Consider the following 25,995-nt stretch of genomic DNA (forward strand, 5'->3'; position numbering starts at 1 on the left):
ACCAGACTGCTGCCATGATGTCTGTGCACCATCTCCCTCCTGAAAGGATGCCAGGCATTCACTTGAGGTATACACACATTTTATTTGGCTACATCAATCAAAGCACAAGGTCTAGACCCCACACACACCTAAGAATTACCTATGAAATTTTTGGAGGTACCAGGTAGTTCTCAGAGGGGTTTCTCTCTTCTCTCATGGGAAGAAAAAATGGGGACTATCCACCTTTGGAGAATCACCTTTGGAATATGACTTGCTGTCATGCTATTCATCTGCTTGTTTTCAGGCCTTGCAGTACACATCATATTTTATCTTTGCTGCCATCTTTGTTCCTCCTAGGGAATCTTGAAATTTCCGGTCCATTTCTTCATTCTGAGCCTTAGAGAAGACGTCTCTCCAGTTTCCAACAACCCCTGTGTATGAGTACCAAAAACTGAAGGGAGATGCTCCTGAGAGAAAATAATATCTAGGCAGCAGTGGGGCAGAGTCATTGACTATACAAGGCAGGAGGGATCACATTAAATGCCCTGAGGGGTCTGATTGCCTGGGAGAGGAAAGGTATCAAAGATCAGAAGCAAAGGCTGTAGCCAGATAACAGGGAACATTTCTGGTTAGCTGCCTGCAAATGCTCCCTCCCCAGAAGAGGATTTTCAAGGTGATGAAGCTTCTACACAGAAAAAGGCGAATCTGGTTTTGTCACAAGGGGAAGCTCACTCATTAATTACTTCCTCTGAGGGGAGAAATTTCTTTGTGGTAGGTGGTATAGAGGAGATTGGCTAAATCCCTCTTCCTCCAAGGAGTGATGAAAGAAACAGATTTTAAAAAGCCCATGCTTGCAGTACTCAGAAACCAAAGACTCTTGAGGTGTGGGGAGCAGGAAGGCTGCCAGAGCTCTAACACAGGCCTGTGAGAGACCATCTCTGGGACCACCACTGACATGTCCATTGAGAGGAGACACATAAAGCTCTTGTTGAGTGGGTAACAGGAAGATGCCAGTGCCAGCCCTCACCCTGGCACCTCACTTACCTAACTAAGCAGGGCCATTACAGAAAGAGACAGCAACACAAAAGTAATGACTGAGGACATTAGAACTGGCACTCTGATAAAGTTTCTCACAAACAGCCCCCAAATCCAGTCAACAGCAGAAGCTTTCTGTACAGGTGGCACCACAGGAGAGAACTCACCCAGACAGTCCAATGAGTTCACGGCTAAGTAACATGCTCAAAACTCCTTCTGGAGTTCTCTTTCAGAAGGTAGGTCTTCATTTGCAGAGACTTACCTTTCCGGAAGAGGATGTCCCCAAACTGTCCATGGGTTTCGCTGGATTTCTCTTTCATAGCTTTGAAACTGGTCTTCTTGGCAATTCTAGAAAAATCTTCCTCACACAGGGAAAATCCAAAGAATGAAGCAATCTTTTTCATCCCCAGTATCGAGTCCTGTCCAAAGGAACATAGCATGAGGTGAAATCAAGAGATTCGACACTGTGGCTGTGGCATGGAGCCAGCACCCTGTGCGAAGCCCAGCAGGGGAAGCTGTCTCCCACAATGTCACCAAGGAATTCTAAGAGCTCTAACAGAAAACTCTTCAGACCAGGAAACCTACACATTTTGGCCTCAGTTTCAAGGCCTTTTCTTCTTTCCCAAAATCTGTGCCTCTGACAGATAAAACTCCTTTGACAAATAGGCAAGGCTATCCTCCTCCTAACATCCATGGGCTTGCCCCAAACATAAATGAGTAACTCAGAAAGGCACATCCTTCTAAAGATAGACTTGCCCCAAGAGTTTCTACTTTCCCACACCCATACATATCAGGAGGGATGCACAACACACTCATCAAGGAAGAGCTGGGTGGAGCGCCACACCTCTTTGAGTTCCTCATAGCTTATTGTCATGATCCTCCCGTCGTCAATGTATTTGTTCCATTCCACTAGGTGGTCAAAGTAGGATCCCCAGGCCACTGCAAACAAAGAAGAGGCATAATTGTCTAAAGTACTCCCCAATACAGGCCCTTAACCAAATCAGAGGAGTCAGCCCAGACAGCTTTCTAAGTGTGGCTTTAAAATGGTGAAGAGGTGACCAGCTCAACATGTCTGTTCCTTCTCCTGAGGTCAGTGCAGCATGGCCCAGGTCTATCCACTTGATATGGCAAAGCACAATTGTGGGAATGGAAAAGTCAGGTTAAAGCTTTCTCATGATCTCTCCATTCTAAGTGAGATACAAAACTCTGATTCTCTGGTACTCTGTTTCTGCCACAACAGGGGCCTGTCTGCCTGCTCTGGGAGTGCCTTAGTAAGGTGTGTCACAGAAGGATTCCCATGCACAAGGCCCTGTGTATGCCACTCATGTTAGGATAAATGCCAGAGGCTGTAGGGCAAAGTACATTTTCCATTCATGAAGTCTGCAAAGTACTCATCCCAGGAGGCAAAAGATGGCATCACTGGTAGGTTGTTGCAGAAGTGGTAATAGGAGACAGCCGTATCCTTGGGGTTCCGAACTAGCACAAGGATCTAGAGGAAGAAAATACATCTTTTGACAGACCAAAAATGCTGTCTTCTTGGCATATCATATAGAGTCATTGAATCACAGAGTCATTTAGGTCATCCAAGTCCAACCATTAACCGAACACTACCAAGTCCATCACTAAACCATGTCCCTAAGTATCAGATCTACATTTTTAAAAAATATCTTCAGGAACAGTGACTCAAATACTTCCCTGGCAACCAGTGCTCAGCAACCCTTTCTATGAAGAAATTTTTTCTCATATCCAGATCCAAATCTCCCTCAGTGCAACATGAGGCCATTTCCTTTTGGCCTGTCACTCATTACTCAGAGAAGAGACCAAGCTCCACCTTGCTACAACCTCCCTTCAGGTGGCAAGGTTCCCCCTGAGCCTCCTTTTCTCCAGACTAAACAATCCCAGCTCTCTCCGCTGCTTCTCCTAAAACTTATGCTCCAAACCCTTCACCAGCTCCAGTACCTTTCTCTGGACACACTCCACCACCTCAATGTCCTCCTTGTAGTGAGAGGCCCAAAACTGGACACAGTGCTCAAGGTGTGTCACTTACCAGTGCCAAGTACATGGGGACAATCACTGCCCTGGTCCTGCTGACCACATTATTTGATCATATGTCCTATCCATCATATATCCCGATCCACGCCAGGATGCCACTGGCTGTCTTATCCACCCAGGCACAGTTCTGGCTCATGTTCAGGTACTGTCAACCAGTATCCCCAGGTCATTTTCCACTGGGCAGCTTTCTAGCCACTCTGCCCCCAGTCTTTAGTGTTGCACAGAGTTGTTGTGACCCCCATTTTGTAGGATAAATACATACCTTATTTAACCTCATACAATTGGCCTTAGCCCATTGTCTGTTCAAATCCCTCTGCAGGGCCTCCTACCCTCCAGCAAATCAACACTCCCACCCAACTTGGTGTTGTCTGCAAGCTTACTTGTCCACTAAAATGCACCAGACCATCCAATTCTGGTCTAATTCTTTTCTTGAGTAAGAAATCAGAGCTTTGGCAGATCACTTGTTGCTAATCTAAGCTTCAGGCTGAAAACAAGAAGCTTTTCAGTGATTCCCTCAAGACAGTTCTGACCTAGTTCCAACCCAGACAAATAACTTCATGATCTACTGAACAAAGAGCCACAAACAGTCTCTAGATGTAGCCTAGTTTCTCTCTGCAGTAATTCCCATCTAAGATCATCTTAGCCACAGCCTGTGGTGGGCTTTCCACAGGTACCCTGGTTTTGAAGGCAAGTTAAACCAGACAGAATTATTCCTTGCCTTTCTCAGGTTTCTATCACGAACCTGGAAGCATCTTTCTGAAGGAGAGCTGAAAGGACAGTGACACTCAGCAACAAGCCCACCAATAGTCAGCAAAGCTACAGCTGGTAGAGGATCTTTGTTCACAGCCTTGGCACACTGAGCTGTCACTTCAACCTTGGAAATGTGGCTGTGTGTTGGCCAGCTCAGGTGAAAATGTAGAAAAGACATCTCACACAGAGGAAAGCTAATTTAGCATGGAAAGATTTTGCAGTGTGATGCAAAGAGAATACTCACCTTAGCCTTGCTTTGGAAAATGGATGGAGGCAGGAGATCAGGTCTGAGATGGGTTACTATAATTCTTCTGGAAGGAAGCTGCTTCATCCTCTTTAAAGAAAGTGAGAAGAAATGTGACAAGACAGAAGGAGCTTATTCAACTTATATGAGTTGTGCCTATTCAGTTTTTGTATGTTATAAGAAAAGGTAAGACCAGAGATGTATCTTATCACTTGGAAAACCCACAGGGATGCTCTGGTGGTGTAGGCTTCTGCCAACCTCTGCCACCAAGCAACATTTCACATGACACAGGCCTAAGAACATGACACCTAAGAAAAAAGTCTTACTAATTAAAGTTACTGGGTCTACGGCAGGAGGACCCTGTCTCCCATTGGAGGCCCTTGTGTTGGGACACCAGAGGCACTAGCACATGCCACTTCTGCAGACCATAGCTGTTTTTAAGGCTCTAGGTTCTCCATTACCTCTGAGATCAGCCACTGTCTTTCAGCTCCTACTCACTGTAGGAAGAGCAGGGACAGTACTTTCAGTTCCTGCTTACCTCATATATCCCAGGATCCCCAAATTCTAGACGCTGAAATGTCTCCAACTTCTTTTCAGCATTTATTCTCTCTTGCATTTCCTCTTCTGTATATTTGGCATCTGCCAACTCCTTCACCATTTGTTCAAGCCAATTGGTTCCTGAAAGGAAAAAGACACCAGTAGGACATCCATTCCACTTCCCTTTTACATGTAAACCTGGCTGCTGGTATCCTGTCTAATTGGTTTCAAGTGAACCAGTTTGGCTCAATGTTGTACTTTAACCTTTTAACAAGAGTCTGCGCTCGTTTTCACGGCAATGGAATCAATTTTCCCCATAGTAGCTGGTATGGAGCTATGTGTTGAATTTGTGCTGAAAACAATGTTGGTACAACAGATATGTTTTAGTCATTGCTAGGCAGTAATTACAGAGTGTCAGGGCCTCCTCTGATTCTCACACTGAGCTGCCAGAGAGTAGATTGCAGATGCACGAGAAATTAAAAGGGACACAGATGGGACAGCTGGCCCCAACTGACCCAAGGACTATTCTATCCCACATGGAGTCATGCTCATGGAGGGAAGGAGAAGGAAAGAGAGATGCTGAGAGCTAAGGCACTTGTCTTACCATGTCACCATCATGGGTGATGGAGCCCTGGACACAGCTGAACATTTCACTGCTGGAAGGATAGAATGAATTCCGTACTTTGCTTTGCTTGCACACATAGCTCTTGCTTTAGGTATTTAATTGTCTTTATTTCAACCAGGACTCCTCTCACTCTATACACTCCCCCATTCCCTTGCAGGTGAAAGAGTGAGTGGCCCTGTGGGGCCACTGAGTTGAGCTGGGAGTTGCCAGCTGAGGGTAAATCATGGCCCTGGTGAATAATCAACCAGGGTGTTCCTAAAGTCCACAGGGGCGGAGCTGTTGAGCAGATACTGTGGAGTGCTTCCCAGCTTGCTTCAGGGTCACACACATCCCTTGGCAGAAGCAGAGGCAGACCCCTATTGCTCTTTTCAAGTCTTTTCAACTTCTTTACTTTTTGGTTACCTCACACTACTGCCTGTGGAGGTTCCTCAAGAGCTGTGTGGCTCCCAGCAGTGGGCCAACTGAGTGACCTCTTTTCTGTTTCTGCTTTCCTTCCACAGTTCTGTCTTTGGGAACATACTGTTCCCTCTTCCCAGCCAACTTCAATTTATGGTCTCTTCATTATTGACACAGTCTGGTCTCATTCACAATTCCCAGCTAGGCTTCTGTAACTGGCAGCACAAGGGTCATCAGCCAAGCTGCCAGATCATCACACTCCTGACACCATCTTTGCACCACACTTGGTTGTCTTGGCTTCTGCAGCCTGGGAGAAATGGTGCATGAGGATCTGGGTTCGGAGAGCAAAATCTCAGTTTTCAACTCAGACCTCCTGCAGTGTTTAGGTTGATCCTCACACATATAAACCAGTTCTGCTTACGTACAGCTCTAGAGACTGCACACAAAGATGATAATCATGTAAAGTAATAAGGATCAACTTCCTCTTTTTCTGCAAATTATATATTAAGATATTTCTGTAAAGTCAATAGGGAAAAAAATTAAGGATTCTGAAAGGCCCAGAGTAAAAAAGAGAGAAAATATGTAAAAATCCTTGTGGCATTATGTGTTTAGATGTTTCCTTCTATTTAGATACAAGGGAAAGGATGCGATTATCCTGCTTTAGCTGGCACTGCTGTGTTCACCATTTGAATACTGTGTGCAGTTCCTAGACTGGAGCACAAATGATTTTGAGAACCTGGGGAAGGTCTTGTTAAATTTCCATGAAACTACTGCGAGCTGGAGCAAATGAACTGCATAGAAAGGCTTGGTGTGCTCAGGCTGGAAATAGAAGAAAAAAGCATGGGACACTCTCACTGCAGGTATTAATGAAGATGGAGACTCTCTCAAAACAAGGGTATGTCTGACAGCATTGATGTAAAAACCAACCAAGAAAAACCCAACCCCCAAAAAACCACTATTGTGGGAAAACACTGCAGAAGATTTCAATGGGTGGTGAACCTCCATCCTCAAAAGTTTCAAAAGCCTTCTGGACAAGGCCTTGAGTAATCAAACATAACTTGGGATGTTAGGTCTTTCCCCTGCTTTGAGCAGGGGGTTGCATCATTTGAGCTCCAGATCTGCCTTACAACTTAAATTCATTGTTCTTTGAAGTCTGATGTCATCATAAGCTTTTCTCAGGAATTCTTTCTGTGTTAAGTGATGACATTAAATAATCAGCTTCAGGATTGTAACACTGTGTACTTGACTACTGATCAAGAAAACACTTACCTGATTTAGGGTAACCGACTAGAATCACATCATCGCTCCTGGCTTCAAAAGATTTCAGAGCTTCCAAAGTCTGCGGGCTGCTAATTGTAACTGGGTATAAAATACCTCTGTAAGAAAACAGCATGTCTTCTGGGGCCATCTTGTCACCCTCTGAAAAACATTTGTCCACTATTTCAATGATTCTTTCACTGTTTCGGGTCATGTCTGTATCCCTGCGTAAATCTACCCAAAAAGATACAGGTTGTCTTTCTAAAATGCAGAAAAGCTTTATGCAACATATGAGTAAATAGGACAGGGTGTTAACTCGGATGAAGGTGCAAGTGACTGATTAACTCTGTACTCTGATAAACCCTTTTGACATTACAGAAGTCCATGGAGACTGAAAAGAGTGACCTATGGTCTTTGCTGCAACTAATACTAGGCACAGGAACTATTGGGGAAACAACTAGTAGGAATAAAAATGATAAATTAAACCAAAGAAACACCTGTAAAGGATATTTCCTGAAATTTTGATTTGGAAATGGACTAGGGAAAGGACATGAGGTAGAAGATGGGTTAATATTTTTTCTGGTTGTTCATTCTCCTTAAAGGAAACAGACAAAAATACAATATAAACATAATTTTCAGTGGAAATTTCTCTTTTTAGGCATCATAGGCAACAAAATAGACTAGACAAAAAAGAAAGATACTTTCCTTTTTCTTTTCAAAATGGGTAAGTAGAAGTAATTACCTAGAAGTAGTAAATTTTGAGAGCCACTGTTATTGTGTCCGTCAGTTATGTCTTACCTTCAAAACAGATTCCCAAGTTTTCCTGAATTGATTCTCACACTCACTGGCCTCATCTCTGCTTACTTTTCACTCGCTCAAAATGTCACTCATCCATCAAGTTTCCTTGCCTACATTCATTTTTTGACATGGCCGCTTGCCTTTTCCATCCTTTCCTTCTTCCACCTCCTTACCCCACTGAATGCAAGGGCCCACTGAGTATCTCAAATGGAGCAAAAGCACATGAGGTGTTACTGCTCTGAATAGCTCTGTCCTTCAGAGTGAGATTGTTAAGGGCACAAAGGGACTGAATTCAAACCTTGGATGATTCAGGAGAGGATAAAACTGCAAAAATGGGTCATGGTCTGCTTTTCAACCAGATCAGCAAGACCAGAGTAAGATCTGAGCCTTTTATTTTCTGGCACTGTCATCATGTTAGTCCTTGCTAAGTCTGATTCCTCAGGTCTTTTTATGCCAGCTGCTGCCTGATAGATTTACCTCCATCAAGTACCTGCTCCTTTGGCTTCCCTTTTCTAAACATAGAGTTTTACATTTACCTTTACTAAACACTGGGTTCCCTCATCTTCTCAATGTATGTTTCAAATTGTTTTGCCATTTCTCCTAGTATTTTCAGCCCTCTCTTCTGATCCCCAGACTTACAAGTCAGTCATTTATGATACAGTGTGTGATATTAGTCTGCCCACCAGTGTTAAAAACAAGATTGAATGGGATCAGGACTCACCACTAAAGGAGATTGCTTTAATTGCCCTCCCAATTTTGCTGTCAACCGGTATATGCAGTGTGACCATAAGCAAACTATTGCAACCAAGTTCATCATATCCACGGGAGCAAGTGGATATTCCTGAAAGTATTGCTGCTTCTGACAGTGCTTCTGAATGCCTTTTATTGCTGTTGTATGAATTTCTAAGAACCTCACTCTACTTTCAGTACTTTCATTTCCATAACCAATGTTCATATATTGCCACCTCCACATAAATTTGTGTCTCTTAAGTCACATAATTTCAGGCCCTCCCCAATGCTCTCATCTCTTGTATTTTCTGTCAGTGGCTTATTCAAGAGGTAAGTTATCTTAAGGAGGATCACAAACTTCTTAACCATAATTTATATTTACTATTTCATTTTCTTCAAAATGTTCCATGGTCAGTTGCTTTGTCATTTTTGCTACTACATTCCTAAGTATCAAGTTAAGGAGACTGTTCTATTCTGATTCTTCCTTCAAAAGTTTTTAAACTTGTATATTCTCATCCAGGAATCTGGTACCTTTCTGGTTGCTTACAGATAACTTGCAGTTGTTCAAAGATGTCTTGCTGCAGGGCTTTCTGCTGCTCTGCTTTTGAATCCATTCATTTCTTTTTCAAATATTCTAACTATCACTTCTGGCACTCCTATTTCTTTACAAAACTCTGCATATCTACTTATGTCCAAGCAGAATCAACTAGCTTTTGAAGAGTGAAACAAAAAGTCTTTGAATATTTCATTCTTTTGATTTCCGGAAAAAAATTCTACAACTTGTAAAAGTTGTAAAGGTGGTATGATTTATTTCAGCACTGGACACATGCTCCCCAAGGACATGTGCACCCCTGAAAATTTCCAAGTCTACTTTATTGCCTAACCCGTTGTACGTGCATAAAAGACACTTGCACAGGTATTAAACTGTCATATCAATTTTTATTAGCCTGCTCAGTTATTCAGTCACATTAGCCCAATTCCATTTTTCCATCTGATTTTTTTCTGTGGGGCCTCTTCTGATCTTTCTTCTACTTGGACGCTTGCATTCCTTCCTAAGCAGCCTTGAATCTCCTTTGTTATCTCTGCAGGCCTTTTTGTGGGCACCTAAGTTTACAGACTAAACAAACAGACTTCAGCTATATCCAAAATTGGTTTCTGTACTAAGTTAAATTTCAAACCCCCTGTCTCACATTACAACTGTATATTTTATTTTTCCATCTTATCTGCTTAGGTGATTGATCTATAAATGGGGTGGGGTTTTTACGGTTTTTAATTCAACTATATTTACAGAAACTTATTTTGCCTTTTTTTTTCCAGAATAGGTCCCTGGAAAAATCTGAAATACTGTGTCTAGAGAGGCAAATGCAATGGCAGTACAAGAGAGCTGGGTAGAGCAGTGTCTCACACCATCACTCTTGACAACCCCACTACCTCAACAGAGGCATTTTCAAGAAAGACACAGACAAAGCAGAGGGCTTCCTAAGGAGGATCACAAAGTTGAGAAGGCTCAGGGACAACCGCATCACAGTTTCCAGTGCTTAAAGGGCAGCTACAAAGAGGATAAAGACTCCTTATTCACCAGACACCACATGGAGAAGAAAAGAGGTCGACTTGGAACAACGGATGTTTAATCTTGATACATGAAGTAAGTTCTTTACAGCGAGAACAACCAGTTGCTGGAACAACAAAGCCTCCAGCAATGTGGTAGAATCCTCATCACTGGAGGTTTTTAAGACATGATATCTAGATAGAATATCTTCCAGGCTCCCTTTCCCATGAAAGTTTGTACCAGATGATTTTTCAAGGTCTCTTCCAACCTGGGCTGCTCTGTGATTTTGTAGAAAGCAGTGCCTCCAAGTGAATCTTGCCTGTTAACTTCAACCCATAATCTGAAATCTATCTTGATATTTTGCATTCAGAGAGATGAAGAGCCTAAGAATGTGATCCATATTCCCCTTCATCCTTCTCCCTCTAGTTTAACTTAGTTTGTGCTGAATTCATGGAAGATCTCCTTTGACATTAGGCTTCTGTCATACCCCTATATTAGCTAGTGATATTTTCTGTGAAGATGTTGATGGATTGGAAACATTTTTGAAGGAAAAAATAATCTTCACACTAAATAATTAGAAGTCGTCTATAAAGATAGAATTTGTCTAGAAAGAAAAGAAGCATTTCCTTCAAGGCTACAGCTGGAAAAGAGCTGTTGAGTTTTTATAAATATGTTTAGTTGACATCTTCTTCAGCAAACAAGTTTAGCCTGAGGTCTCACCATAAAACAAAATGCTCATCACTGTCACTGTAAAGGCTGCTGCAATGACTCTAACAGCAATTCTAAGGTGCTTACATCCTTTGATCTACTTTTCCAGTGTGTAGCATTCAGATGATCTGTCTGCCTTGCAAAGTTCTTGCTCTAACCCCATTTCATTTCTCTTCAGGCTTTGCAGTACAAGTCATACTTCAACTTTTTCCCAAGTTTCGTTCCTGCTATATGTTCTTCAAATGCTTTGTCCATTTTCTTACTCTGATCTTCAGAGAAATGATTCTTCCAGTCACTTACACCACCTTCAAAGAAGCAAAAAAAGATCTCTTGAAAACCAAGACATTTTGTTTTTTATTCTATAGGGCTGTCATTTTTATTGCATTCTGCACTAAATCATGTTGATCCATTTTCCAGATGAAACATTTTTCTATACCAATATAATTTTGTGAAATCAGTGGACTTACATATATATGTGAAAAATCTTTTGCTATAATGCCAAAGAACACACTGCTCTTTAGGTGACTGTGTTCAAAAAGACAGCCTAAAATTCTGTTTCCCTCCATCTCTCTCCTCTAGTCAGCTATGACTGGCAAAGTGGAAGATCATGAAGAATTAATTAAGAATCATCTGCCAGGAGAATGAGCTGACTTTCTGCTCCTTCTGCAGCTTCAGTTTTTATCCAGTTATTTCCTCAATGTAAAATGCAGAAATAGATTCTGACAACCAGGTTGCCCTTCTCATGTCCATGTACCCCATATTACACTGCAAAAGTAGTTCCTTTCTCTTCCCTCTCTTGTGTGTCCCTGGATTCTTGCTTGCTTTGCTTAATTCTAATGTGTAAGGGTGAACAGGCATCTGCAGTGGCCATCTCAGAAGATTCCCATACTCTCCTACAAAGTGTGGTCACACCACTCAGGCTGACTTTGGCCCAGTGCTGCCTGCTCCAAAGGCTGGGCAATTGGTGATCCAGGCACAGAGGTGGAGAGGAATTCAGACACATGACAGTTCCTCCTTCCTGCCAGCCATCTGTGAGTCTCTAAGAGTGGCTCTGCTGTGAGAGCCTTGCTGGGTATCTTCCTCACCAGTTGTCCTTGAATAGTCTTCTCAAGCAAAGCAGTGATAACCTGCTTGACACTAACTCACAATTCTAATGTGAGTGCAGGAAAAAGAACCAAAGCATGGCCCAAGTCCTTGAGAGTGGGACATTTCTACCTCTCAGCCCCTTGGAGCTTCCTACCTTTGCGAAAGAGAATATTGCCAAATGACCCATGGGTCTTGTCTGAGTTTTTCTTCATAGACTGGAAGCTGCTCCTCTCTACCACCAGCTGGAGCTGTTCCTCAGTCAGAGGAATTCCAAAGAACGTAGCTATGTTTTTCACACTCAGGGCAGGATTCTGGAAAGAGGAAGGTGACCTATGGCATGACTTTCAAACAAATGACTCTGATTTCCAGGGTATTTACACTTCCCTATATCTCTCTGCTGGCTGCATACATATCATATTCATAGAGTTCTCTAGGACTAGACAGGGCCATAGTGTTTCTCATCTCCATAGTTACCTTGGAGGAGATACGAGCTGCCTTCCTGTTGATTACAAAATATTATATAGGATTTATGAGTAGCAAAATCCACATTACTGAAAACAGAAAAGCTCCTCCCCAAAAAATATTACTGGAGATTTAGATTTACAGTTATTTGGGCTTATATCACAGATAAATTAAATACAAGAATCATTTTCTCAAGCAAAATTTTACAAAGGTTTCAAGGTTTGAATTTCAGCTTTTCTTCCCCTTAAACAAAAATCTGTCTCACCCAACTGCCACTATAGGATACGAAACAACACAAGCGCACACACTGCTGCTCTCAAGGTGATGAAAAAAGGGAAGTTTATTTTCTGACTCCAACATTTATAGTTTTCCAATAGTCAAAGCGGATTGGAGGGTGAAAGTGCCACCTCTCCAATGACACTGGTGAAACCAATAGTCCATCAAATTTCTCCTTCTCCATAAAAGAATGCAAAACAAGATGTTATTTACAGAAATTGTGTGAGAAAGTTTGTGACAAGAATGTAAGCATCAGAAGGCTTAGAAAATCTTAAAAAATCAGGGCAACACCCTTCTTGGATCCCCTGTATGTATATAAGGATGAATTGGTTCAGGAAAATCATTTCCCTCGGTGTACAAAGTATTTGTAACTATTGATAACCTTACCTCTTTTACCTCTTCATAAGTTATTGTCATAATATTTTCTTTGTCAGCATATTTGTTCCATTCAGAAAGGTATTCAAGGTAGCATCCCCAGGCCGCTAAAAAAACCAAAAAAATACTAAGATGAAGCATAAATTAGGATTATACAGGTTTTGCTCATTAAGTTGTGTCAGCCAAGGGCTTTATTAATCATGTCTATGGCAGAGTTTACACCCTTCGGTGGGAATTATTGGTTGTGCTCTAGTCTCAGGCACATGATACCATTGGTAACTCAGAAAAATAAAACTTGGTAGTATTTCAAGACAGCTTTGAGTTCACCAAAAAAGCTAGCATCTTGCAGACCATCTTGTAAGACTCCCTTAATTCAGTCTAAAACCTTGTTGAAACCCACCCTTCTGTTGGCCATGTGCTATGCCAAACTCATAACCTTAAACTAGTGCTATCACTTTTTCTCTTTTTTAATGGATTACAATTAGTCCCCCTTTTAATGCACTAGACTTAATTGAAATAATTCCTTTCATCCAAATTGGCATGTAGGTGAGTATATAGTTCCATGGACACAACATGATGGACACAGGAGAGCAGGGGTAAAGGGGATCCAAGGTAGAGATAAGGAAGAGCTGCTTCTTCCAGGAATAGTACAAGTTTGTACAAATTAAGGAAGTCTGTGGAAGTGCAGTTTTGACAAATATTTATCCTCAAGCAGTTAGACAAGAATGGAAAACTTCAGTTCAGATTTCTAATTCTCTGTCTTTAATCTCTGCTTTTGTACTGAAAACCAAAAAAATCCTAGTGAAGCTGATTTACCAAAGTACAAGGTTTTTTAGATGAAGACAAATCATTGGATAATTGAAATAGACAGAAAACAGATACTGTACTTTTCTTTGTCATGAAATCTGTGAAGAAATCATCCCAGGTCTCATAGGAGGGAACAGTAGCCACACCATTGGAAAAATGGTAATAAGATGTAGCAACATCTTTTGGATTACGAATCAGTAACAATATCTAGAAAAAAATTAAATTAATTATTTATAAAGAAAGACATAGCAGACTACAGCATTAAAAATATTAAATACTTTAAAAATACTTTTAAAAAAAATTAAATACTTTAAAACTGTGGTTGGGGATTTCTCATACCTTGTGTTTTCCTTACAGAAGTTATAATTTTATTCCTAATTCAGAATGTGCCCTATTTAAATTTGCTTTGGTACCATGAGAAGAAGTTGGTTGCCTATAATTATTTTATTTTACTGATTAACAAAGTATTAATGCAGAATCTAAGTATGTTTTAATCAATACAGGCATAGTTCATCTTTTGCATAGCACGGAAAATTCACAAAAATATAAGTGCTCCTGGAAATCTCACACATTGAAGCCCTCACTTGCAATAATGCCGTAAAATTCCTCCCACGGGAAATCACATCAAAATTCATTTTGCCTCTGGAGGATTTCTTCAGTCCCTGCAACTCTCTTGTGGAAACTGTCACAAAGGGGCCAATAACTGGTTAAGTAGGTGAATGGCAGTACTTATACAGTCATGTAAAAATGGCCAGGCTAAACACCTAAGTAGAAGAGTGATTCTGAGAATTGCCAGAAAAGTACTACGCAGGCCCTTAAAAAAAAAAAAAAAAAATCTGTTTGCTTTAATACAGTAAAATCAGCACTCACCTTCGCATTGTTTTCGAAGATAGATTTGGGAAGTTTTTCAGGACGGAGATTAGTAACCATAAATCTTGGAGAAGGTAATTTGGTCATTCGCTTGAATTGGAAGGAAGAAAGTGGACAGTTCAATTAGTACAAGCATTCTTTTCATTAACCTATGCTAAAATGGTGCCTTGATGAACTTATCAACAGTTATTGGCCAATACAAGTGGTTTAGGGTTTTTTTGTGCTTATTTCCCTGGGATATTATTAGGCTGCTCTGAGTAGGTCCAATCTTCTAAAATCAATTGGAAAAAGACTATCCATTGACACGGGCAGTCTCTTGGTGACCTCTGGCTAGCCCTCACCTCCTGGCCTGTGCCAAGGGTGGCTGCCTGCTCTCCGCCCCTCGGGCCGGTCCGTGGGGAAGTATAGCAGGGCTGCCCAACTCCCAGAGGCAGCAAAGCTGCTCTGTGCCGCTGCTGATGGGAATCCCGAGTCAAGGAAGCCAGAACAATAGAGACGAGAGGGGCCACTTGTGTAAGTTCCCAAGAGGGTTTAATCTCCAAGAGAGTCCAAAGACAAGTGACAAAGCTTGAACAGGGTAGTAGCAACTTAAGAACAGGGGAGGACAACCAATAGTAGAACAGGAGGAATGTAGGGTGGGGATCAGGTTCTAGGTAACCAATAGGGGATAACATGGGAGGGGATCAGGCTTGGCACACCAATGGAACTTCGAGGGAAGGGTGATAGACAAAGAAGGTTCTAGAGAAAGGGGTGGGGTTATGTTTGATGAACAAGCGGGCAGTACTTCCAGGATTGGCCGGTAAGGGTCTGGAAATCAGGGAGGTGCAAGGGAGTTAGACATGTGGGCTGACATAAGATTAGGCAGGAAAACAGTAGTAAACAACTTCAGGGCAAAACTACCAAGGAGACAGAATGGAGTACCTGGAACAAACCACTATAAACTCACAATAAAGAACACCTTAGGATTACAACAGAAAAACAACCTGCCACAATCTATTGTTAGTTCAGTGATAATTCTCTTCAGTTCTGTTAGACAAGGGATAAAGGTAAGGTACATATTAGCTATCTGTGAAAGCATCAAACAGTGGAATAGATCACACTTCATATATTCAGTATTTGAAGCACATAATGTTGATCATTTCCATACATATTCCGTTCCCACCTCATATTTCTCAGCATCTCCAATTTCGAGGTAGGGGAATTCTTCTTGTTCTTCAGCATTCACACTGCTTTCACTCCCTGGTGTTTTCTTTTGAGATATGGCTATCAGGTCAGTTAAGATTTGACTTAGCCAGTTAGTGCCTGAAAGAAGAAAAGTACAGAAGTGCTTGTAAAACTTTTAGAATGGATGGAAATGGATTTACCAAGGAAGTCAAGAGGTGGTAGTACTACCAGGTGGGTTACTGGGTCTCCTTTCATGTCATACAATCACAGCTGACTGTCTGGTCAATCACCACCCAGGATCCTGTCTTTGCTCCTCATAAGGACACACATTTCTCCAACTTGAACAGTTCAATACACTGTCAATTAACTTGTATACTGTAAACTGACTAATCAGGGAGAAGAACCACTGAGATTCAACTAGGAAAACCTGCATGTAATAAATTTTATTGTGATACATATAAGAGAGATTGGGGTGGTGATCCTATACTTTAAAACCTAATGTATTAAGTGTTTTCTGCTGTGCTGGATTATCTTTGGAAGAAAGATGGGTTACAGCACTTCAAGACAGGAGCAGAACTAGATCTGAAAATTGTGCACACGTTTTTTTTACAACCACAAAAACCTCTCTGAAGTGACATTTTCTAGACATGCTTGTTGTCCTTTTCTTCAAAAGATAACAAAGAGCCTGCATAGATCTCCCATCTCTAATTTACCATGTCCTGACTTCTGGACACTGGGTGCCTACATCTTTCTCACTGCAATCTTAACAAGTGCATTCCAGTGCATAACATTTCTTCAAAAAGAAAATTCAATAAAAAACCAAAAACTTCACAATCCTGTCAGCTGTGACTATCCGCTGTAAGGCAGTGTGAGCCAATTGCTGGAAGAGAGAAACAGCAAGATTAAAGTGTATATGAGGCACATCTAATCCAAACCTTTGCCTTTCATGTGGCCCACTGATTTGAGGCAGAAGGAGCCAATATGTCAGGTAAACTTCACCCCTAGCAAAGATGTCTTCTTGATTTCCCAATAATTAAAGAACAGTGCAATCCCTTCGAGGACTGCAAAAATATTTTTGATAGCTATTTCTTGACATCTGTGGGAAATAATCTAAGAAATTTTCACCATCTGAAGGTACCAAAGGCTCCATTGTAAAAACATAAAGCTCGTAACTTTACAAACATTCATGTGGAAGTAGATCATGGAATATCAGGAGATTTTGTTACCTCTGGTGTAAAAAACTGTATTTTGATTCTCTCCAATTTGTGCATTTAACTTCATAACTATTAAAAGTAAAGATAACAAAAACCTTTAGGTGCTATAGAAAAGAAAATCAGAATGTTTTTCACAGTCTTTTGGAAAATTTCCCATATCAAATATGCATAATTCATTTCTTGTGCTTTTTGAAAATGAAATCAGTTGTAAAAAATTTGGTAAACATTCTAAAGACACTTATTTAGCATAATATATAATATGTACAATGTCATATATATTGCATATATTTAGCACAAACCTTGTACTTACTATAACAGAAACTTGTTTATGAAAAAATTAAAATATATTCACCGGATTTAGGGTATCCTGCCAAAATTACATCATCCCTTCTGGCTTCAAAGGACTCCAAGGCTTTGAACACTTCAGGACTGTAAAGAGTTCTAGGGTAGAGAATTCCCTTGTAAGAAAAGAGCAGTTCATCCCGACGCAAGGAGTTGGAAGCTGCTAATGCCTTATCTACCAAACCAATAAATGATTTCCTGGTCTCCATTCTTCTTCTCTCTCACACAAAGCCTCTGCAAAGTGTGAAATGCTGTATAGAAGGAGAAACCCACAGATTGTTCTTTAATAGGTGCTTGGTTTTCTGTTTGGGTTTTTTTTTTTCCTTGAGTCTATGAACAATAGTTTACATTCTTCTGAACCTGTGAAGATATATACAGCTCCAGTCAAATACCTTACGCAATATGAACCTTTGAAATCAATTGAAGTTGAATATAAACTAACAAGATAAGCAGACAAATGCAATTGCATTCTAGGAAAAAGGTCATGCCAAAAAGTCAGATCACAACACAGAGTTTATAAACAGGATAGAACAATATAGAAAGACATGATTTGCAGATTGGAATTTAAATGTCATGATCAAAATCCTCAAGGCAGTTCATCTCTTTCCAGTACTTACTGCTGGGATTTTCTTTTCTTTCTTTATTATATCACTCATCATTCTCTCCAAAGTTAAATAAAATGTGTTGGGACTGGGAGAGAGGATGTTCAGTGCACTAGAGCCTGAGCTGAGGACAGTCCTGTCTGTGAGTGTGGCTGGCTGCTGCCTGCTGCTGGAGCCCAGGAGGGCACAGGGGCACAGGCACTCTTGGGCCACTCATCAGACTGCACTACAGAGGTCTGTTTTTCTGGTGGTTACACAAAAATTACTCATTGCTACATTTCTTTAATGAGCTCAGTCATTGTTTAACAACTGATCAGTGCTTAGGGAGTTGGTGACAATATAACCTCAGCTACAGTGAGTAGTGTTTATCATGCACTTCAGAGGATGAGCTGCTGACTGCCCTGACCCCAGTAAAGGAACTGGCTTTAGACTCAGGTTCAATATTTAAGTCTCTGAAAAAAGGATGGATGTGTCACAAAAAATGAGAAAATACTTCTCCCCCAAAATTTATGCCAAGAATTTACATGCCATCCTTTCTTATCTCCATCTCTTGACTGCTGCCTGTTGGGCACTGGAAGGAAGGGGACCAGCAACTACATACCTGCATGCTTTTGCCATTTGCTCTCCCTGAGGGATTCAAGGGAGATCCAGGGCTCTCCCTGATTCCTGAGCCATAATGCAGTGCTCATGGGATGATCTAGCCCTACATTTTTACGTCTCCTTTTTCCAGTCCATGCACAATCTGTTGCTTTTCCCTTCACCTCCCTCCTTTCTGTAAAACCTTGTCAGCATAGAAAAACTACCTATGTACAGGCATAATCTGAAACCAGTGGATATCACATGGCCTGGTCCATCTGATCAATGACAAGTGCCAAAGGGCACAAAGTTGGTACCACCTGCACCATTTATTTCACTGACATCAGCTAAAAATTGCCATGCTATGATGTAGCACTTTTGCTGATTCTTGATGTGAAACTAGCCACCCTTGCAAAACACAAAATCAGCTTACCTAACTTTTCTACCCTATCTTCCCTTGGCAATAAATTGTCATGGGCTGAAGATAAGAAAATGTGTTTAGTTAGTATTTTTACTTGCTGGCAAAAGAATTTGTTGAGACAGACATCTCTAAGGGTGGAAAAAGAGGGAAGATGACCTGTAAATTATTGGTGTCATTTCATGCAATAGTGTAGCATTGGAGTAGGGTTATGAAAATGAAAAAAGATATTACAGAGCAACTTCCAGAGGATTTCCAGTGTGTTTTTGCAAGAAAGGGCAATCAGGCCAATTATTTCTGGGAAGCATATTTTATCCTTAGGAACTAGAAAGAAAAAAACAAACCACACCCTGTATTTGTGGAGAAAAATATAATTAGAAGACATAAGTCATGAGGAGACATTTTGAGGGCAGTTATATTTCTTGACAAAAAAAGAAGCAGGAGCAAGATTTTGTAATGTGAGCCTTTGATACAGCCATCTGCCATGACACCTGAGCTGAGAGACGGGAGGAGAAGTGCCTAGCCCCACCCATGTGGTACAAGACCTTCTGACCTGATCAATAATGAACCCAGAGACTGACAAGAAAGCATCACTTGATTCAAAATTTCTAAGAATCAGTTTTAAAACCTACAAAGATTAAAAGCAGATTAAAAACAGATTAGAGGATTTGATTATCTCCAGATTAATGGTATTTGTAGTTCAAGACACCACAGTTTCTCTGAAGGTTTCTGACTTCCCACACTGACCAGAGCTGGACATGGAGCTTTGCAGAAGGAGGCTGGAGACATTTCTGTGACAGCTACAGGACAGTGCCAGCTGACCCTTACATAGTGCACTGATCTGCCCATGCAGATCCATTCCCTGTTAAATGAAACAGCTTCAAAGAATGAAAGCTTCAAAGCATGTGCTCCCAAGTGCTAAATAAGAAGAGGTATGTTTTAATAATTATTTCTGTGATCTGAATTTATCTCAGTAAAATTCTGGAGAAGGCTTCCATAAATTAGTCCTGTAAAATAACCGACTCCATGTTTAGGTAGTTCCATTAAGATTGATCCATTCAAGAAGGTGCCTTAAAACTCCCCTGATCATTTATCTGCAACAATAACAACAACAACAACAACAACAATAACAGCAAAGAAAAGCCTGCAAGGGTGGTGAGATGCCGTGGGCTTCTGTGATTGAGCCCGTGAAAAGTAGAGTTTTGCATAAATCAGAATTTGCTCTAAAATGGAAATGTCATATGCATCATTTTCCCCTTTGAATAAGTTAGTGTGGATCTGATCAGAGGAGAACCAAAGCCTTCAAACTGATCCCAGGTTGTTAGGATGGTTTAGGTTATGTGGCCAAAGCTGTCTGCACACTCACAAAGGAGCACAGCAGAGCAATGAAGGGGGAATCAAAACAGTACCCTGCCCCAATACTCCCATGAAATCAGCTCATCCAAGGCCTGTCTCCACAAGCTCAGAGGAGCTCAGGCAGAGTGGAATGCAAGTTAAGGACTCTTAAAAAGGGACTGGAGCCTGTCCAGGAGCCTTCTATGGCTCTTCTAGGAGAGCTTCAGATCCAGTGTCCTGGTGGGAAGATGGTCCATCAAAATGATCAGTGCAGGAGAACTTTTGAAGACTGGCAGGGGCTGCTGTCTGGGGGGTATAGGTACATAAAGAAATGCAGAGGAACAATTTTCCATGATTTCACATGACTTATTACATCAGGATTGAATGACAGGTATGAAGCAACTGCCAGGAAACAAATTATGTACCAGCCTGTATGATACTACTAATGTTGACTTTACAATACAGAAAGTACTGAAACAGAGATGAAAAATAACTAACCCTCAGTACCAGATCAGGGTGGATTTTCTTAATTTCTCTAAAAGACTCTGGGCCAGAGAACTAATGTGTTGTAAAATTTTCTAGGATCCTCCTTCATCTCTTCTTTTCCTCTAGAATAGTAGAGTCTTTTTCATGTTGTTCACCTTCCCTGACCAGATCAAAGGTTGTCACAACATCAGATTACTTCACTATAGATTATCTACACAAGCATACCTTGCTCTTTCTTCTACCCAGAATTTCCGTGTTTATCTCATATATCCCAGGATCCCCAAATTCTAGATGCTGAAATGTCTCCAGCTTCTTTTCAGCATTTATTCTCTCTTGCATTTCCTCTTCTGTATATTTGGCATCTGCCAACTCCTTCACCATTTGTTCAAGCCAATTGGTTCCTGAAAGGAAAAAGACACCAGTAGGACATCCATTCCACTTCCCTTTTACATGTAAACGTGGCTGCTGGTATCCTGTCTAATTGGTTTCAAGTGAACCAGTTTGGCTCAATGTTGTACTTTAACCTTTTAACAAGAGTCTGCGCTCGTTTTCACGGCAATGGAATCAATTTTCCCCATAGTAGCTGGTATGGAGCTATGTGTTGAATTTGTGCTGAAAACAATGTTGGTACAACAGATATGTTTTAGTCATTGCTAGGCAGTAATTACAGAGTGTCAGGGCCTCCTCTGATTCTCACACTGAGCTGCCAGAGAGTAGATTGCAGATGCACAAGAAATTAAAAGGGACACAGATGGGACAGCTGGCCCCAACTGACCCAAGGACTATTCTATCCCATATGGAGTCATGCTCATGGAGGGAAGGAGAAGGAAAGAGAGATGCTGAGAGCTAAGGCACTTGTCTTACCATGTCACCATCATGGGTGATGGAGCCCTGGACACAGCTGAACATTTCACTGCTGGAAGGATAGAATGAATTCCGTACTTTGCTTTGCTTGCACACATAGCTCTTGCTTTAGGTATTTAATTGTCTTTATTTCAACCAGGACTCCTCTCACTCTATACACTCCCCCATTCCCTTGCAGGTGAAAGAGTGAGTGGCCCTGTGGGGCCACTGAGTTGAGCTGGGAGTTGCCAGCTGAGGGTAAATCATGGCCCTGGTGAATAATCAACCAGGGTGTTCCTAAAGTCCACAGGGGCAGAGCTGTTGAGCAGATACTGTGGAGTGCTTCCCAGCTTGCTTCAGGGTCACACACATCCCTTGGCAGAAGCAGAGGCAGACCCCTATTGCTCTTGTCAAGTCTTTTCAACTTCTCTACTTTTTGGTTACCACACACTACTCCAGAAATGGATACACATCCCAGGATAAAGGTTCCTTACAGGCAATGGCTCTGTCCTGCATCCAGGCACTGTAAGGCAATATCCAGAGCTGAGGACAGGTATCACCCAAACCATATTTCTCAGGATGAAATACTCATATCTGAGAATTTTGTGTCATTAAATCTGACAGGAGGGTCACTTGCATGTGACGTTTTAATACTTAGTTTCTACATGCGTGTGAATCAAATTCTACTTGTACTACTTCACTTTCATTTGCCTCTCCTCATGCTCATAATTTATCTTTGGTGAAATTGTTCCTTCTAAGTCAGTTATTTGTATTCTGGGTGACAACTTTTTAGAAGGTAAGGAGTGCTGAGATGGTGAAATGGGTATTTCCACTGGTCATCCCAACAGAGAACAGGCAAGAGAGGAACGTGATTTATCCTGTGAAGGGGCCTTTCACTCTCCTTCATGCCCTTGAATACAGTATGGGTCTCATTCACTACCCATATATCAACCCGTTTTATCACATCCTTGTCTCTTTCTTCATAAATGGATGTTAGACACAAGATTAGTTAAACATGAGACAGTATCAAATGAAAATTGTACCTGCAAGACTTGGAAGATTGCTTAAAATTACCTACAAAGAATAATTTAAAATTATTTGTCTGGTCTCCCAAAATGCAGAACCATCAAAATAGACCATTTTATTGGAAATACTTTCTCTAGCAGTACTATTTTACTCTTAAAAGTTGAACACACTGTTCATATATTATGCTTTTGGTAAGCTTTGTTTTAGTTACTCTTTTCAGCTCCTTGTTCATGAGCTAACTCAGAATTGCAGAGGAAAATTTCCACCTATTTTCCAGTTCTAAAGAGCATCAAAAATTATCTTTTTTTTTTTTCCTCAGGCCAGCTGCCTAAGAAATTTTCTTTGGAGCCAGCTGCCTGAATCCTGAGGGAGCCAGATCACTGTAATACCTCAGCATGAAATGTACCAACGTGTCCCCTGGGCCACTGGGGACACAGGTGCCTCCAGCTCCTTCAACCCTCAGCCTCTGCTCTCTGCTCATGAGCAGGGTGTCCAGTGCAGCCACATGTCTGTCTGCTCAGGAGCTGCACACAAGGCAGGCTAGAGCAGCCCTGTCTCTCTAGAGAGGCTCAGGGCAACCAAGGATCCTGAGTATGCCAGCAATGCAAGTCCCAGTCCAGCACTGTCTGTCCAGCAGCCAAAGTGTCTTGGGCTGTGCAGCTCAATGAATGTGGAACAGCCCCTGTGCTCCTCAGGGACAACTCTGAGTTGCTCAGTTAGCCACAGGAAGATCCGCCTTGGATGCAAAAGCTGTTATCAGGAGCATTTGCAGTACACCATAAAGAGAAGATGCACCTGAATGGAAGACTCAGCCTAACTTTGCTTGGGAAATGGACTGGGGAAAGGACATGAGGTGGAAGATAGGTTAATATAAGTTTTCCAGTTTGTTCATTATCTTTAAAGGAAACAGATAAAAATACAATATAAACATAATTTTCAGTGGAAATTTCTCTTTTTAGGCATCATAGGCAACAAAATAGACTAGACCAAAAAGAATGATAGTTTACTTTTTCTTTTTTTTCTTTTTTTGACAATTGGTAAGAATCTAGAAGTAATAAATTTTGTGAGCCATGTCTATTGTCAGTCAATTATGTCTTACCTTCAAAACAGATTCCCAAGTTTTTCTGAATTGATTCTCACACTCACTGGCCTCATCTCTGCTTACTTTTCACTCTCTCAAAATGTCACTCATCCATCAAGTTTCCTTGCCTACATTCATTTTTTGACATGGCCGCTTGCCTTTTCCATCCTTTTCTTCTTCCACCTCCTTACCCCACTGAATGCAAGGGCCCACTGAGTATCTCAAATGGAGCAAAAGCACATGAGGTGTTACTGCTCTGAATAGCTCTGTCCTTCAGAGTGAGATTGTTAAGGACACAAAGGGGAATGAATTCAAGCCTTGGGATGACCCAGGAGAGGCTAAAACTGCAGAAACAGGTCATGGTCTGCTTTTCAACCAGATCAGCAAGACCAGAGTAAGATCTGAGCCATTTTCTTCTAGCACTGTCATCATGTTAGTCCTTGCTAAGTGATTCATCAGGTGTTTTTAGGCCAGTTGCTGTCTGAGTGATTTACCTCCATCAAGTACCTGTACCATTGGCTCCCCATCTCTAAATACAGCGTTTTACATTTACCTTTACTAAATTTTGTGTTCCCTACTCTTCTCAATGTGTTGTACCAGATGATTTCTCAAGGTCTCTTCCAACCTGGGCTGCTCTGTGATTCTATAGAAAGCAGTGCCTCTGTGTGAGTCTCGCCTGTAAAGATCAGCTTATAATCTGAAATTCATCTTGATATTTTGCATTCAGAGAGATGAAGAGTCTTAAGGCTGATCCAAATTTCTCTTCTTTCTTATTTTCTATCTTTAATTCAATTCGTGCTTAATTCATGAATGATCTCATTTGTCGTTAGGCTTCTGTTATATCCCTGTTTTGCTAGTGATATTTTCTGTGAAGATGTTGACTGATTGGAACATTTTTGAAGGAAAAAATAATCTGCATACTAATTAATTAGAAGTCATCTATAAAGATAGAATTTGTCTAGAAAGAAAAGGGGCATTTCCTTCCAGGTCACAGCTGGAACAGGACTGTTGAGTTTTTGTAAATATGATTAGTTGACATCTCCTTCAGCAAATGGGTGTAGCCAAAGATTTCACCATAAAACAAAAGGCTTATCACTGTAAAGGCTGCTGCAATGACTCTTACAGCAATTCTAAGGTGCTTACATCCTTTGATCTAGGTTTCCAGTGTATAGCATTCAGATGATCTGAGTCTGCCTTGCAAAGTTCTTGCTCTAACCCCATTTCATTTCTCTTCAGGCTTTGCAGTACAAGTCATACTTCAACTTTTTCCCAAGTTTCGTTCCTGCTATATGTTCTTCAAATACTTTGTCCATTTTCTTACTCTGATCTTCAGTGAAATGATTCTTCCAGTCACTTACACCACCTTCAAAGAAGAAAAAAAACATCTCTTGAAAACCAAGACATTTTGTTTTTTATTCTATAGAGCTGTCATTTTTATTGCATTCTGCACTAAATTGTGTTGATCCATTTCCAGATGAAACATTTTTCTACATCAATATAATTTTGTGAAATCAGTGGACTTACATATATATGTGAAAAATCTTTTGGAACATACTCCTCTTTAGGTGACTGTGTTCAAAAAGGCAGCCTAAAATTCTGTTTCCCTCCATCTCTTTCCTCTAGTCAGCTATGACTGGCAAAGTGGAAGATCATGAAGAATTGATTAAGAATCATCTGCCAGGAGAATGAGCTGACTTTCTGCTCCTTCTGCAGCTTCAGTTTTTATCCAGTTATTTCCTCAATGTAAAATGCAGAAATAGATTCTGACAACCAGGTTGCCCTTCTCATGTCCATGTCCCCCATATTACACTGCAAAAGTAGTTCCCTTCTCTTCCCTCTCTTGTGTCCACCTGGATTCTTGCCTGCTTGGCTTAGTTCTAATGTGTAAGAGTGAACAGGCATCTGCAGTGGCCATCTCAGAAGATTCCCATACTCTCCTACAAAGTGTGGTCACACCACTCAGGCTGACTTTGGCCCAGTGCTGCCTGCTCCAAAGGCTGGGCAATTGGTGATCCAGGCACAGAGGTGGAGAGGAATTCAGACACATGACAGTTCCTCCTTCCTGCCAGCCATCTGTGAGTCTCTAAGAGTGGCTCTGCTGTGAGAGCCTTGCTGGGTATCTTCCTCACCAGTTGTCCTTGAATAGTCTTCTCAAGCAAAGCAGTGATAACCTGCTTGACACTAACTCACAATTCTAATGTGAGTGCAGGAAAAAGAACCAAAGCATGGCCCAAGTCCTTGAGAGTGGGACATTTCTACCTCTCAGCCCCTTGGAGCTTCCTACCTTTGCGAAAGAGAATATTGCCAAATGACCCATGGGTCTTGTCTGAGTTTTTCTTCATAGACTGGAAGCTGCTCCTCTCTACCACCAGC

At 41.3% G+C, this 25,995-nt stretch overlaps 2 protein-coding genes across 2 annotated transcripts; both read right to left on the minus strand.

Moving 5' to 3' along the window:
• Window positions 1-279: 279 nt before the first annotated feature.
• Window positions 280-7,089, minus strand: LOC129118754 (sulfotransferase 6B1-like). Its single transcript, XM_054630320.2, has 7 exons — window positions 6,888-7,089; window positions 4,599-4,738; window positions 4,061-4,150; window positions 2,377-2,503; window positions 1,859-1,953; window positions 1,277-1,433; window positions 280-410 (listed from the first exon to the last, which is right to left on the minus strand). The coding sequence occupies exons 1-7, from the start codon at window positions 7,087-7,089 to the stop codon at window positions 280-282; spliced, it is 942 nt and encodes a 313-aa protein (XP_054486295.2).
• A 2,273-nt stretch (window positions 7,090-9,362) lies between these two features.
• LOC129118739 (sulfotransferase 6B1-like) lies at window positions 9,363-24,843 on the minus strand. Its single transcript, XM_054630297.2, has 9 exons — window positions 24,176-24,843; window positions 20,898-21,073; window positions 17,266-17,615; window positions 15,698-15,837; window positions 14,536-14,625; window positions 13,746-13,872; window positions 12,871-12,965; window positions 11,900-12,056; window positions 9,363-10,964 (listed from the first exon to the last, which is right to left on the minus strand). The coding sequence occupies exons 3-9, from the start codon at window positions 17,462-17,464 to the stop codon at window positions 10,834-10,836; spliced, it is 939 nt and encodes a 312-aa protein (XP_054486272.2). The 5' UTR covers window positions 17,465-17,615; window positions 20,898-21,073; window positions 24,176-24,843; the 3' UTR covers window positions 9,363-10,833.
• Window positions 24,844-25,995: the final 1,152 nt, after the last annotated feature.

Source organism: Agelaius phoeniceus, chromosome 3, assembly GCF_051311805.1.
Source record: "Agelaius phoeniceus isolate bAgePho1 chromosome 3, bAgePho1.hap1, whole genome shotgun sequence".
In the NCBI taxonomy this organism is placed as follows: Eukaryota; Metazoa; Chordata; class Aves; order Passeriformes; family Icteridae; genus Agelaius; species Agelaius phoeniceus.